At 41.2% G+C, this 15383-nt stretch overlaps 1 protein-coding gene across 2 annotated transcripts in view; it reads left to right on the top strand.

Annotated features, from left to right (window-relative positions):
- The window catches only part of CCNB2 (cyclin B2), a 34787-nt gene extending 21339 nt beyond the window's left edge, over window positions 1–13448 (top strand). For both annotated transcript variants that reach the window (XM_047766228.1, XM_047766227.1), the window contains exons 8-9: window positions 9092–9202; window positions 12634–13448. In XM_047766228.1, coding sequence (XP_047622184.1) covers window positions 9092–9202; window positions 12634–12744 — 222 coding nt within the window. In that variant the 3' untranslated portion in view covers window positions 12745–13448. The remainder of the gene's footprint in view (window positions 1–9091; window positions 9203–12633) is intronic.
- The last annotated feature ends 1935 nt before the right edge of the window (window positions 13449–15383 follow it).

Genomic DNA, 15383 nt, shown 5'->3' with positions numbered 1-15383 from the left:
AAAAAAAAAAAAAAAAAAGAAGAAGTACTGAGAGTGGCATTCTTTTCTGGGCCAGGGATCAGATATGAGCTGTAGTTGCGACCTAAGCCACATTTGCAGCAACGATGGATCCTTAACCCACTGTGCTGGGCTTGGGATCAAACCTATGTCTCAGCTCTCCCAAGACACCACCTATCCCTTTGTGCCTATCAAGAACAACTCTTTGTTTTTTGTTTTTTTTTTTTGTCATATCCTTGGTATATGGAAGTTCCTGGACCAGGGATCAAGACTGAGTTTGCAGCTACAACCTACACCATACTTGAGGCAACACTGGATCCTTAACCCACTCTACTACAATGGAAACTCCATCCTTTCCTTGATCCAGATTTTAGCAGGAAGGCTCTCAGCTTTTCTCTGTTGATTATTACATAGAATGTGAGTTTGTCGTAAATAGCTTTCGTTATGATGAGACATGTTACCTCTAAAATGGATGTTGAGTTTTTTTCAGATGCATTTTCTGCATCTTTTAAAATGGTCATACGTTTTTTGACTTTTGTTAAGGTGGTGTATTACATTGATTTGTGTATGTTGAACCATCCTTGTGAACTTGGGATGACTCCCAGTTGGTCATGGTATGTGATCTTTTTTATGTGTTGTTTTGTTCCAAAAAAAAAAAAATTTTTTTTTGGCCTTTCCTGTGACATGTGAAAGTTCCTGGGCCAGGGATTGAATCCAAGGCACAACAGTGACCAGAGCTGCTGCAGTGACAATGGCAGATCCCTAACCCCCTGCACCATTAGAGGATTCCAGTCTTTTTTATGTTGTTGGATTTGGTTTGCTAAAATTTTGTTGAGAATTTTTGTATCTGTATTCATCAAAGATATTGATCTACAGTTTTCTCTTTTGGTGGTATCTTTGTCTGGTTTTGGTAATAGGGTGATGGTGGCCTCATAGAATGTCTTTGGGAGTGTTCCTTCCTCTTTAGTCTTTGGAAAAGTTTAAGAAGGATCAGGAAAAGTTCTTTGTGTATTTGGTAGAATTCACCTGTGAAGCCATCTGGTCCTGGACTTTTGTTTGTAGGGGGTTGGTTTTTTGTTTTGTTTTTTCAATTACATACTCTATTTCACTTCTAGTGATGAGGCTGTTTCAATTATCTATTTCTGGAGTTCCTGTCATGGTTTAGCAGGTTAAGAACTCTACTAGCATCCATGAGGATGCGGGTTTTATCTCCAGTCTTGCTTAGTGTGTTAAGGATCCAGCATTGCTGTGAACTGTGGTGTAGGTTGCAGTGGATTTGACCCCTAGCCTGGGAACTTCCATGTGCTGCAGGTTTAGCTCTTAAAAGAAAAAAATTTTTTTTAAAACTATTTCTTTTGATTCAATTTTGATAGGTTTCTGGAAAGTTGTCCTTTTCTTAGAAAGATTGTCCAATTTGTTGGCATATAATTGTTCATTGTATTTTCTTGAGGTTCTTTTTTTTTTTTGTCTGCAGTATCAGTTGCAGTTTCTCCTTTTTCATTTCTTGTTTAGGTTCTCTTTGTTTCTTTATTGGTTAATCTGGTCAAAGATTTGTTTATTTTCTTTACCTTTTCAAAGAGACAGCTCTTGGTTTTATTGATTTTTTAAAATTTGTTTTTATATCTCAATTTAGTCCCTCTTTGATCTTTATTATTTTCTTCCTTCTTCTGACTTCAGGTTTGTTTGTTCTTCTTTTTCTAATTCTTTTAGGTGGTAGTTTGGGTTGTTTGTGATTTTTCTTGTTTTTTAAGGAAGGCCTGTATTGCTATGAACTTGTAGACTTTTTGTAAATCCAGTCTGCCCACTGTATGTCTTTAGATTGGAACACTTAGTCCATTGACATTTAAGGGAATTTTTAATAGATATGTATTTATTGCCATTTTAAATCTTGTTTTCCAGTTGATATTGTATTTCTTCTTTGTTCCTTTCATTTCTTTTTGTTTTTCCTTTTGTGGTTTTCTATTGTTTTATACTTGAGTTCTTTTCTTTTTGGTTTTTGTGAGTCTGTTGTACTTTTTTGATATGCGGTCACTCTATTTTTTTAGTATGTTAACCCCTTCCTATATCTACTTGCTTTAGACTGGTAGTCATATAGGCTCAAACACATTCTAAAAAAACCACAAAAAACCCTACATTTTCTCTTACTCTTTTCCCCAACATTTTATGATTTTGATACCTACTTTTTATATCTTCTATTTATCCTTTTGCTGTTGATTGTTGTTATCATCACTTTGACAATTTTTTTTTTTTTAAATCTGTGTACTGGCCTATTTGAGTCTTCTGCCTAGAGAAGGCCTTTCACTATTTCTTTTAGGATTGGTTTAGTATTGCTGTATTCTTTTAGTTTTTCTTGTCTGATAAGTTCATTCTCTCTCCCTCTATTCTCAGTGATACCCTTTCTGGGTAGGGTATCCTGGGTTGTAGGTTTTTCACTTTTAGGACTTTGAATATATCTTGTCACTCCCTTCTGGCTTGCAATGTTTCTGTAGCAAAATCAGTTAATAGCCTTATGGGGGTTCCCTTGTATTAACTCTTTGTTTTTCTCTTACTGCCTTTAGAATCCTCCCTTTTTCTTTTTTTCTTCTTCTTCTTTTTTTTTTTCTAGGGCTGCACTCACGGCATATGGAGGTTCCCAGGCTAGGGGTCGAATTGGAGCTGTAGCTGCCAGCCTACACCACAGCCACAGCAATGCCAGATCCCAGCAGCATCTGTGACCTACACCACAGCTCATGGCAACGCTGGATCCTTAACTGACTGAGCGAGGCCAGGGATCAAACCTGCAACCTTGTGGTTCCTAGTCAGATTCGTTAACCACTGAGCCACGTCGGGAACTCCCTCTCTTTTTCTTTAATTTTGCATTTTAATTATAGCGTCTCTTAGTGTAGGTCTGTTTGAGTTTTTTTTTTTTTTTTTTTCTTTCAGACCATCTGTACTTCCCATGCTTAGATATCTGTTTACTTCTTTGGGTTTGAAAGTTTTTATCCATAATTTGTTTGAATACACTTTTGATCCTCTTTGCCCCTTATTCTCCTTCTGGGATCTCTATTATGTGTAGATGGATGCATTACATTATCTTAAAGGTCTCCTATATATAGTGCTTTCTTTTTTTTTTTAAATTAATCTTTCTATCACTGTTCCGATTGATTTCCATTTTTCTGTCTTACAGACCATGTTTCATTCTTCTGCATTATTCAATTTGATATTTCTGGCCTTTAGCTCATTTTTTATCTTGGCAAATGAGTTTTCTAATTTTTCTTGGTTCCTTTTTTAGAGTTTCTGACTCCTTTTTACAGTAATCTCCTTGTCTATCCATAACCTTTCTTAATTCCTTCAGTATTTTCAATACCTCCTTTTTCATTTTGGTGTCTGTTAGACTGAATAGGTCTCTTTCATTGCTCTTTCGGGGAATTCTCTTGATCTTTTATTTTTATTTTCTTTTTTGGCTGCCTCATGGCATTTGGACTTCCTGGGCTAGAGATCAGATCCAAGCCACCTTTGCTGCCTACTGCATCTTCGGCAGTGCTGGATTCTTTAACCCACTGTACCAGGCTGGGGCTTGAACCTGTGTCCTTGCGCTGCAGAGAAGCTGCTAATTGCATTGTGCCACAATGGGAACTCCTTGATCTTTTAATTGGGAGTGATTCCTCTGCTTCTTCATTTTACCTGTATTTCTCTTACTTCATGAGTTTAGGAAAAACAGTAATCTACTCTAGTCTTGATGGGCTATCATTATGTGGGAGCGTCCCAGTGTAACCTGTGAGGGATTAATATTTTTGGTGTGAGGACTGTTTCTATGGATGCCTGCTGTATGCCTGTTATATCTTTCCTCAGTGTGTGCTGGCTGTTATCCCCTTGATGGGGGGTGTGATTGGTGTTAAGGTGACCAGAGCATGCACTGGATGTTGAGTGGGACCCCCTTTTTGTTCTGGTTGTCACAGCCCTGTCAAGGACAGGGTCTGCTCCCTAGTTGTTGGAGTAGAAGCTGCTGACCCATTTCTGAGCTGTGATGTGAGATAGGTGGGACTGCAGCACTCATGCTGGGAGAGGAACCACTGAGTACTCCTCTGCCAGAGCTGTTCACTAGTGAGTGTGCTCCGTTGTGCCACCTGTACCCATTGTGTGGGCTCACAGAGTACACAGTTGTTGGCCTTGCCCTCAGCCCTGCCTGGGAATTCAGGCAATCAATCCTGGTGTCTCTCAGGCACTGTGTTCACAAATCCACCAGGGGAGGTCTGTAGGTGCAGATCCACTGATGTCAGGTACTAGGACTACAGTAGTCATATACCTGGATCCACTTGGGAGCTATGGAAGCAGCCTAGACCCCTACTTGACCCCCGTGTGTGTGTGTGTGCGCGCACACGCATGTGTGCACACACATGTGCCTGCTAAGCCTATGGCTGCTGATCCTGCTCGCCTCTGCCACAGGAGCACCCCATTGTCCCCTTGAGTGTCTTGCAGGCACTGAGTTTACAAAGCCAGAAGTAATGTAAGTCTGTAATTGCATGGCTGTGGGGAGAAGGCTCAGATTCCAGCCCTGCTTCCTTAGTCTCATGGCCCCTGGGGCTCAGCTCTGATTTTAGCCCAATCTCTGCACTTGGGCAACCTGCTTCTAGAATTTATAGAAGTGGTGCTGTACCGATTGAGATTGGTCAGAGAAAGAGGCTGCTCTGGTAGGCCCTATTCCTCCCTTCATGTGCCTGTTAAAAATAGCACTTAGCTTCTATGGTGGCCATGAGGTTCTTCCACATACACCCCCAGTTGAGGCTCATGCCACACTCCAGCCCCTTCATGCTGTCTCCACAGAGCCAACCCTAGTCCTCTACCTGCGTATTTCTTCTAAAGCCTCAGATTCCACACCAAGCCTCTATCTGTAGCAGCAGATGAGTGTCTCGGGGTGGGCAGTTGCAAGGAGCTAGCATGGACCCTCTGTGATGGTCTCTCTCTGACCTGCCTGCTGCAAACCAGTTGCTGTGTTCCCCTCCAAGCCTCTGCAGCTCCTTTCCTGTCCTGGCTGATCTGCCCGCTGGTGAGGGGGCTTCCCAGGGTGAGGGAACCTTTCTTCTTTCAGTTTCCTCCAAAGGGAACAGGTTTTATGCAGATTACCTTTTTTTTTTTTTTTAATTCTCTTTTCTCCTATCCAGTTACTTGGAGATCTTGTACTTTTTGGTGTCTGAGATCTTCTGCCACTGTTCAGTAGGTATTCTGTGAAAACTGTATTTGGTGAAAATGTATTTTTGATGTATTTGTGGGAGGAGGTGAGTTCCGTGTCCTCTTCTGTCATCATGATTCAATGCCCTGACTCTGCATCCTTAGTGGGATGTGAAGTTAGACAAAACAAAGAACCAAAAAAGGTAACATACTATGGAAGTTCCCTTTTGGTGCAGCAGGTTAAATATCCAGTATTGCTGCAGCTGTGGTGCAGGTTGCAACTGTGGCTTGAGTTCAATCCCTGTCCCAGGAACGTCCACATGCCTTGGGCATGGCCAGGAAAAAAAAAAGTAGCACACTTAAAGTTTACTTAGGAGGTTTACTAATTTCTTAATAGGAGATTAGTACTAATCTGCTATTATAATTCTGAAATTATACAGTAGGAGAAAGCAAATAAACATTCATGTTATTAAGGACTAAAACTTTCACTATATGAAATATTGTTAACTTTTTTTTTTTTTTTTGCTTTTTAGGGCCACACCCATGGCATATGGAGGTTCCCAGGCTAGGGGTCAAAATGGAGCTACAGCTACCAGCCTACACTACAGCCACAGCAATGCTGGATCCGAGCCGCGTCTTCGACCTATGCCACAGCTCATGGCAACGCCTGATCCTTAACCCAATGAGCAAGGCCAGGGATCGAACCTGCAACCTCATGGTTCCTAGTTGGATTTGTTTCTGCTATGCCACGATGGGAATTCCCAAAATATTGCTAACAATTAAAAACAAAAGGAAAACCCTATAATATTGTTTTAGAAAAAATAGCAAATTCATAATGAAGTTCTCAGAAACAATGACAGACCATTTGCAATGAACATATCTTGTCCCCACATCTTGAGTACTCAGTGCCCAACCTGTAGGAACCAGGGCTCCTTTGAGAAATACCTGATTTCAGGGCTGTGGCAAGGGAAGTATAAGGTGAGCGTAAATCAATTTTTAGCAGGTAGCAAGCACATTCTCAAAGCTCATAGGGGTCAATCATAAGGACATAGGATTTGGCTTGAATGGGCTCTTAGTGACAAACTTTGTGCACTGAAAAGCATAGTGACAGTGATATGTTATAATGCATTTAAAAAATACATAAGTCCATAATGACACAAAGAAAAGGAAGGAAGGGAAGTAGGAAGAAAGGCATAGCCTTTTTTTTTTTTGCTTTTTAGGGTTATACCTAAAAGTTCTCGAGCTAGGGGTTGAATTGGAGCTGCAGCTGCCGGCCTATGCCAGAGCCACAGCAATGCAGGATCCGAGCCGCATCTTTGCCCTACACCACAGTTCATGACAACACTGTATCATTAACCCACTGATCGAGGTCAGGGATCCAACCCACATCCTCATGGATACTAGTTGCGTTTGTTACTGCTGAGCCACAACAGAAACTACTTTTTTTTTTTTTTTAAATCAGTAGAATGCCAGCTAATTAAAGTAGAAACAATGGTAGAGATATAAATCCACCATTTAAAAATCCCCATTATAATAATTTATTCAAGCAAGGATCAATTGATGCTCAACAAGATTCAAGTTATCTCAAAATATCACCCCACGGATAATGTAGTTATTCTGAAGAAAAACAGTACTTTTGTGATGCAGAGGTCTGACAGTTACTACCTTAACTCAGTGATGGAGCTTCTATCAGCAGTGGTGGGACTACCTGACCTGCCTCTGGTACAATAGGAAGCGTGCATTATCACCTATGAAGAATTCATGTCCAAAACGTTGGACACGACTCCAATCATCAGGAAACACAGGTGAATCCAGAATGCGGATGTTCGCAAAGTCACTGCCCTGGATCCTTTAAAAAAGTCAATGTCATTTAAAGCCAACAAAATGGGGTTGTCTTAGGAGCTCCTGTCATGGCTCAGTGGTTAACGAATCCGACTAGGAACCATGAGGTTATGGGTTCGATCCCTGGCCTCGCTCAGTGAGTTAAGGATCTGGTGTTGCTGTGAGCTATGGTGTAGGTCGCAGACATGGCTTGGATCCTGCGTTGCTGTGGTTCTGGCGTAGGCCGGCGGCTACAGCTCTGATTTGACCCCTAGCCTGGGAACCTCCATATGCCATGGGTACTGTCCTAGAAAAAGACAAAAAGAAGAGAAAAAAAAAGGAAGAAAATGGGGTTGTTTTAAGTTAAAAAAAAGACTAAAGACAACAATAACCAAATATACTGTGTATACCTTGCTTGGACCCTAGATACAAAAAAGTAAAAGAAAAATCTATAAAAGATATTTTTGTAACAATTGGAGAAATTTCAATATTTACTAGATATTAAATGATATTATGGAACTGTTGATAATGTTTCTTATATGGTAATGGTATTGTGGCTAGGGAGGAAAATAACTTTTTAGCAAATGCTTTGGAAGTGATGTGTCATGTTCTATGCAATTGACTTTGAAATGGTTCAGCCATTTGATGGCTTCAGAATAATTACAATTTTTGCTGAACGATTTGAAAGTGAGGTGCAGACACCATGAGAGAAAGAGTGAAAGAGAGGAAAAAGAGGAGGAAAATGTTAATAACTGATGAATCTGCCAAAGAACATATAGGTGTTCATTATCTTATTCTTTGAATTTTTCTATACATTTGAAATTTTTTGAAATAAAAACCTTGAGGCAGAAGAGCCACTGGTACATGTATGGTACATAGTCTTGGTACCAATAGTTCGTTTTAGCCAAATTACTCTTAGACATGCTTGCTTGGCTCTAAACCTATTAATTGTAGGCCTCCCAGTTTTCTGGGAATTGATTTCAAAATAACGGTAGTTGTGCATTATGTCGGGATTCACTCCTGTTTAGTTCCTTTTTCCTTTACGCTATTTTAGAATTAAGATTATATTATGGCTTATAGGAGTTCCTGTTGTGGTGCAGTAGAAAGGAATCTGACTAGGAACCATGAGGTTGAGGGTTCTATCCCAGGCTTCGCTCAGTGGGTTAAGGATCCGGTGTTGCTGTGAGCTGTGGTGTAGGTTGCAGATGTGGCTTGGATCTGGTGTTGCTGTGGCTCTGGCGTAGGCCAGCGGCTACAGCTCCAATTAGATTCCTAGCCTGGGAACCTCCATATGCCGCAGGTGAGGCCCTAAAAAGACAAAAGGCAAAAAAAAAAGATTATATTGTGGCTTATAATCTTTTCTCAGTCACATTGTGCGTATGAAAGTGGTGTGTTTTAGCTTTTAGTATTTTATCATAAAACTGAAGTAAAGTCAGGTTACATATCTCCATACAAAATAAGACTGATCACTCAACAGCTGTCCTTTTGCTTGAATTCTGTTTTCGGGGAAGCTGGGCCAGAGGCTTGAGTGCTCTGTGTTCTCCAGTGCTTAATTACACAGGGCTGGACAAGAAGCCCTAGTTCTTTTGGGTTTGGGAGCTTAGATTGCTGCTTCTGGCCCAGTTCATTTCTTGATTCTGAACCTCTTTCCCTGACTGACAAAATGGATATCTGGGCTCTCAAATCCCCACCAGCCAGGCAGGACTTTGATGGGAGGACAATATTTCAGATGTGCTGATCCCATTTCTCTTTCCTTACTGTGCAAGGGTCACTCCTTTGTTGGGTTTGTTTTTATTCTGTTCCACTTTCCATCCCCTTTAGTGATGATAGAGGTAAGCATGAAAGATTTGTTACTTGAAGTACACTACTTATCTGTGCAACTTTCTCTAAAAAATAATAAATTGGGACCTTCGTCACTTGATTTAGTCCTGCTCAGAGCCAGAGTCATCCTGCATTTACTGGCTGCTTTGCTGGTACCCTGGTAGTGGTTGGGGCTGTGCCTGAACTTCCAGCAGGTAAGAATATTTTTTAAAGCTGTTATATAAGTATGTCAACATGTGTAAGATGTGCTCTTCTAAAGAAGTGGATGCTTAATCTTGCCCCTTCTCTTTGTGTTGTGTTCCAGAACTTAAAGCAGCAGTATTACACTGGATACACCGAGAATGAAGTATTGGAGGTCATGCAGCACATGGCCAAAAATGTAATGAAAGTAAATGAAAACTTAACGAAATTCATTGTAAGTGCTCTTTCCTAAGCTTTGGAAAGCACTAGATTATGGGTTTTGGGTATGAGAGGATGTGTATGTATGTATGTTTGCATTTTCATGTAAACATTTTGGCATATATGAGAATCTGTTTTAGCACAAACTCTTTATGATTTTTCTGGTATAGCAGTGGATGGAGGATAGTGATAAACTCTGAGAGTTGACTTTATTTTTTGATTTTTAGTGCAGCACTTAATGGCATATGGAAATTCCTAGGGTAGGGGTCAAATTGGAGCTGTAACTGTTGGCCTACACCACTGCCACAGCCCCAGCCACACCACATCCAAGCTGTGTCTGTGACCTACACCTCAGCTCATGGCAGTGCCAGATCCTTAGCCCACTGAGCAGGGCCAGGGATTGAACCTTCAACCTCATAGATAAAGCTGGGCTTGTCACTGCTGAACCACTGGGGGAACTCCCTCTTTTTTTTTTAAGATTTTTTTCTATTTTCAGGAATTCCTGTAGTGGCTCAGTGGTTAACGAACCCGACTAGGATCCATGAGGACTTGGGTTCGATCCCTAGAAAAGGCAAAAAGACAAAAAAAAAAGTAAAAAGACAAAGAAAATGGGTTTATTTAAAAAAAAATGGATAGTGCATTTTCTTTGAGCAAAGTGGCTTTGCATAGTGAGTACATTTAGTAGTTCCATATATGATTCTTTTTTAAAAATTACTTAATGAATTTTATTACATTTATAGATATACAACAATCTTCACAACCAAATTTATAGCATTTCCATCCCAAACCCTCAGTGTATCCCCCCACCTCCAACCTGTCTCATTTGGAAACCATAAGTTTTTCAAAGTCTGTGAGTCAGTTTCTGTTCTGCAAAGAAGTTCATTGTGTCCTTTTTTTTAGATTCCACATGTAAGTGATATCATTTGATGTCTCATTGTCTGACTGACTTCACTTAGCATGATAATTTCTAGGTCCATCCATGCTGCAGCAAATGCTGTAATTTCTTTCCTTTCAATGGCTGAGTAATATTCCATTGTGTATATGTACCACATCTTCTTGATCCACTCCTCTGTTGATGGACATTTAGGTTGTTTCCATGTCTTTGCTATTGTCTATAGTGCTGCAATGAACATTGGAGTACACGTGTCTTTTTGAGTCATGGTTTTCTCTGGATAGATGCCCAGGAGTGGGATTGATGGATCAAATGGTAGTTCTATTTTTAGTTTCTGAGGAATCTCCATACTGTTTTCCACAGTGGTTGCCACCAATTTACATTCCCACCAACAGTTTAATGGAGTTCCTTTTTCTCCACACCCTCTCCAGCACTTACTGTTTGTAGACTTCTTGATGATGGCCATTCTGGCTGGTGTAAGGACACACACATTCTTTTTCTCAAATTATCCTCCATCATGTTCCATCACAAGTGATTAGATACAGTTCCCTGTGCTGTACAGCTGGATCTCATTGCTTATCCACTCCTAATGCAATAGTTTGCACTTAACTAACTCGAAACTTCCAGTCCATCCCATTCCCTCCCCCTCCCTCTTGGCAAACACAAGTCTCTTCTCCGAGTCCATGAGTTTCTTTGCTGTAGATAATTTCACTTGTGCCATATATTATGTTCCAGGTATAAGTGATATCATATGGTATTTGTTTTTTTGTTTGTTTTTTGTATTTTTGTCTTTTGTCTTTTTAGGCTTGCACCTGAGGCAAATGGAAGTTCCCAGGCTAGGGCTCAAATTGGAGCTATAGCTGCTAGCGTACACCACAGCCACAGCAACTTGGGATCCGAGCCACGTCTGCAAACTTCACCACAGCTCACAGCAATGCTGGATCCTTTAACCCACTGACCAAGGCCAGGGATTGAACCTGAGTCTGCAGAGATGCTAGTCAGATTTGTTTCCACTGAGCCACGATGGGAACTCCTATCATATGGTATTTGTCTTTCTCTGTCTGACTCACTTCACGTAGTATGAGAATCTCTAGGTCTGTCCATGTTGCTGCAAGTGGCATTATTTCATTCTTTCATATGGCTGAGTAGTATTCCACTGTGTATATGTACCACATCTTCTTAATTCATTCATCTGTAGATGGACATTTAGATTGTTTCCATGTCTTTGCTATTGCGAATAGTGCTGCAATGAGCATAGGGGTGCATGTATCTTTTTCAATGCAAGTTTTGAACAGATATATGCCCAGGAGTGGGATTTCTGGATCATATGGTAGTTCTATATTTAGTTTTCTGAGGTACCTCCATACTGTTTTCCATAGTGATTGTACCAATTTACATTCCCACCAACAGTGAAGGAGGATACCTTATTCTCCACGCCCTCTCCAGCATGTTATTTGTTGACTTGTTAATGATGGCCATTTTGACTGGTGTGAGGTGGTACCTCCTTGTAGTTTTGCTTTGCATTTCTCTAATAATCAGTGATGTTGAGCATTCTCTCATGTGCCCGTTGGCCATCTGTCTGACTTTCTTTAAAACAAGGCAGATAGGTCCAGGCCCAGTGTAGTCAGCCAGGCAGCTGTTCAATGTATTATCTACTCTCTACTCATTATGTGAAGTACGGCACATAGCAAGCAGGGAAGGCTGGCTGATGTGTCATCTAGAACAGGAAATGTCCTTTGTACGTGGCCCCGGGTAAGCCTTGGGTATTCGGGTAACATCACTCAGGGCCTCTGTGCAGCAAATTTTAGTATAGTGACTGAGAGGCACCTGAGCAGCAAACATAGTGAAGGAGGAGGGTGAGAAGCCCGTTCAGGAAGCATCCTGGGGGCCTGGGCTCTGTCTTTGTGTGGCCCACCTGAGAGGAAAAGACTACCTGCTGTCTTCTGCTTGCATGGTGCCAACTGCCAGAGCTATACCAAGGGTCTAGTGACAAAGAACAAGGCATTTGTACTAAGTGTCCTCACAGCCTGATTTGCTTCCTTACAAGTCAGCATAATTTAAACATGCAGCATGATTTAATGAGCTGCAGCACAATTTAACATGCCATGGAAGCATCCTGTGTTTTCAGTCATGAGGGTATCATCTGGGATCTAAACAGTTTTTGCCACTCACTTTATGGCCAGCGATTGCTGCCAGTGCTGGCCAACCTGACATGTCCTGATGGCACTTAGGCATGATAAACATGCCACCCCCCAGCCTCCCAAGCCCTTGGATAGCTCATGAGAGAAAGTCTGCTCTCTGGACCTTGAAATCGTTTGATCCCCCATCACCTTGTTACCAGGAGGGCTTTAGCCATTACTAGGCATGGCAGGAAGTTGTAAGGGTCCGCGTGTCCTCTTAGAGCACTTGCTGCTTTCAGTGATTTGACGTCATGATACTCTTTGGAGACTCTGGGTCTGGACCTTTGATCTTTGGAAATTAGACTAGGAATAAGGTATGTGGTGGAGGTGGTGGGGAGCTCCTGATGTGTGCTTAATCACAGATGACTTCTGCAGGCCATCAAGAATAAATACGCAAGCAGCAAACTCCTGAAGATCAGCACGATTCCTCAGCTGAACTCAAAAGCCATCCAAGAGCTTGCCTCACCTCTAATGGGACGGTCCTAGGCTGCTGGGAAGAGCGCTTCGTCTGTGCACTTTGTCTTACTAACTTTGTATATAGTCCTTTTGTCTATTTCATGAAACCTTTTCTCAGACCTGTTTTCTAAATGTATATTGAGACTGGAGGTGAGAGATTAAAAACTTGTCTTCAAAATGTTAAGTTTGAAGATGCCCAGTAGATATCCAAGTGCAAAAGACAGAAAGTACAAGACTTGAGTTCAGTGGGAGAGGTGAGGACTGTAGATACGCAAGTAAGAATAAGTGGCATTCAGACAGCATTGAAAGCTTTGGGGGCAGGTGCCATCACCCAAGGAAAGCATGGAGTTGTAGAAGAGATCAAGTCCCAGAGCAGAGCCCTGGAAGGAACAGCATTTGGAAGTGGAGTACTGGGGACCCACAAAAGAGACCAAGAGGAAGCAGCCAGTATCCAAGGACAAAGTCTAGAAGAAGAATATGCTGTCACAAGAGCCAAGAGAAGAAGTATTTCAGAGTGGAGGGAGTGGGAAGCTGGGTCAAAGGCTGCCAAGAGGTCAACTAGGAAAAGGATTGGATTTGGTCACATGGAAATCTTTGGTGACCTTAATGGGATTAGTTTCACTTTTCATCTCTTGGATGCAGTTTGTCTATGTTTAAAAAAAAAAAAATTGTTTTTAAGCATTTAAAACAAAAGTATATTGAGGAAAATTAAAGCTATTGATTTTCTTAAGGCATCCTGTGTGTATTTATTTTTGTAGTCTATATTAAAGAACTCAATTAAAGCTTACTTTGAGTAATTTCTTTTTGAGCTGTTATGAATAGCATGTGAATTATTGCCCTTATGGCTTTGGGAAAGAACTTCCCACTGTTTTCTCAAACAGAAAACACTAGAATTTGACTTCAGTGATTGCTCACCCATTCCTAAAATCCGTGAATATAAAAGATTGGTTCATTATATAAAATGTGACATGAGAGGATAAGCTTGACAATTCCTTTCTAGAACCTATTTAACTATTCTCTAATTAGGAACACCTGGCCCACTAGGGCAATGGCTTGCAGAAGTAATCCTCATAATGTGTTTCACTCAAAAGGCACCGTTGAGACCAAGAATAGCAGTCCTGTGGGACCACAGCTGGAAAAAGGAACAGGGCCTGTGACATCCTGTTAAAGGTGAAGCTTGGAATCCTGTTCTAACTATGTTTTTTTCTTGGTTTGTTTTTTTTGTGGACATTTGATTACCTTGAACATTGTTTTCTTTTTTTTTTCTTTTGTCCTTTTAAGGCCAACATGTCCACAGCATATGGAGGTTCCCAGACTAGGGGTCTAATTGGAGCTGTAGCCTCTGGCCTTCGCCAGAGCCACAGCAATCTGGGGTGCAAGCCGCCTCTGTGACCTACACCACAGCTCTCGGCAACGCTGGATCCTTAACCCACTGAGCAAGGCCAGGGATCGAACCTGCAACCTCATGGTTACTAGTCGGATTTGTTAACCACTGAGCCACGACGGGAACTCCAAAACATTGTTTTCTATAGGGGAATGTATTCTCTCAGTCTCCAACCCACTAAACTAAAAAAAAAAAAAAAAAGAAAACCAACCAAAAAACCAATCTATAAAATAAGTCTCTTATAGCAGTGACTCTCCAAACTACTGGTTCAACAAGATGTTAATTGGTTTTTTTGAGAGAGAGGAGTTAGATACATTGGGGAAACATTGCAAACTCATGTAAGATTTGTAAAGGCTGAGAAGCTTTGCAGTAAACTCTTTTAACGCAGTGTTTCTCCAACCGAGGGAGTGTGGTAGAAGCAGGTACCTTGCTTTGTGACTCAGTGGTGCCACGTGTCTGCTCCTTCCTGGAAGAAGCGCCTGTCTCCAGCGAGGTCTGGCTGTGGCCCCCTCTCTGGACAGCCCAGGGTCGCCTACCTGGTAAGTCAAACGTTGGGAGCAACTGGGTGTCTTTCTATGTTAAGTCCTAGTATAAAGCTTTATAAATAACTCTTGTTGAATTAGTGAAGCTTGTTCCCATGGCAGCCTTAGACCAACTTAGTCACAAGTGTGAATGGTAACGAAGTGAGACCATGAGAGGGAGCTTTTCTGGCTCTCAAAGCAGTTATTTCCTGGGGATGCTTGAGCTCCAACTTCTCATCAAAAAAGGATGGGTGTTGTAGGCGTATTCCAAAGACATTTATAGCTTCTTTATTACATATTTTGCTTAGTTAAATATTAAATACCCTGACTCAGGAAATTCATACTTCCAGGATGTTATAAAAAAAAAAAAGACCTTTAAGATACTTATATGCCAAGCAGGCACCCAAAAGTGAAGCGTTATATATGTGAAATAAGCTGTAAAAGTGGAAAGCATAATATCATAAAAACTGAAATTAGAACTAGATGATGTAACCCCAGGATTTGAAGATCAGACCCTGAAGCTGAGTTGCTTGGGTTTAAGTCTCCTTAGCAGAGTCTAAGCTTCTGTGGCCTCTGTGCTTGTTTCTGTGTCTGTAAAATGGGGATAAGAGCCTCTGCCCCAGAGTGTTGTATTCAAGGATGTCCAGGATCTGGAGATGCTCGAACTTAGTGGTCGTTATTTTAAGAAGCTTGATGGTCTGGAGAGAGATGGACTCTGAATGTTCACAGTATGTTAGGTATGGCTCTTGCATATCACAGTAGTT

Source organism: Phacochoerus africanus, chromosome 2 (assembly GCF_016906955.1).
Source record: "Phacochoerus africanus isolate WHEZ1 chromosome 2, ROS_Pafr_v1, whole genome shotgun sequence".
NCBI lineage: Eukaryota > Metazoa > Chordata > Mammalia > Artiodactyla > Suidae > Phacochoerus > Phacochoerus africanus.
Note: the sequence above shows the minus strand (reverse complement) of the source record. Positions and strands in the feature narration are given on the sequence as shown.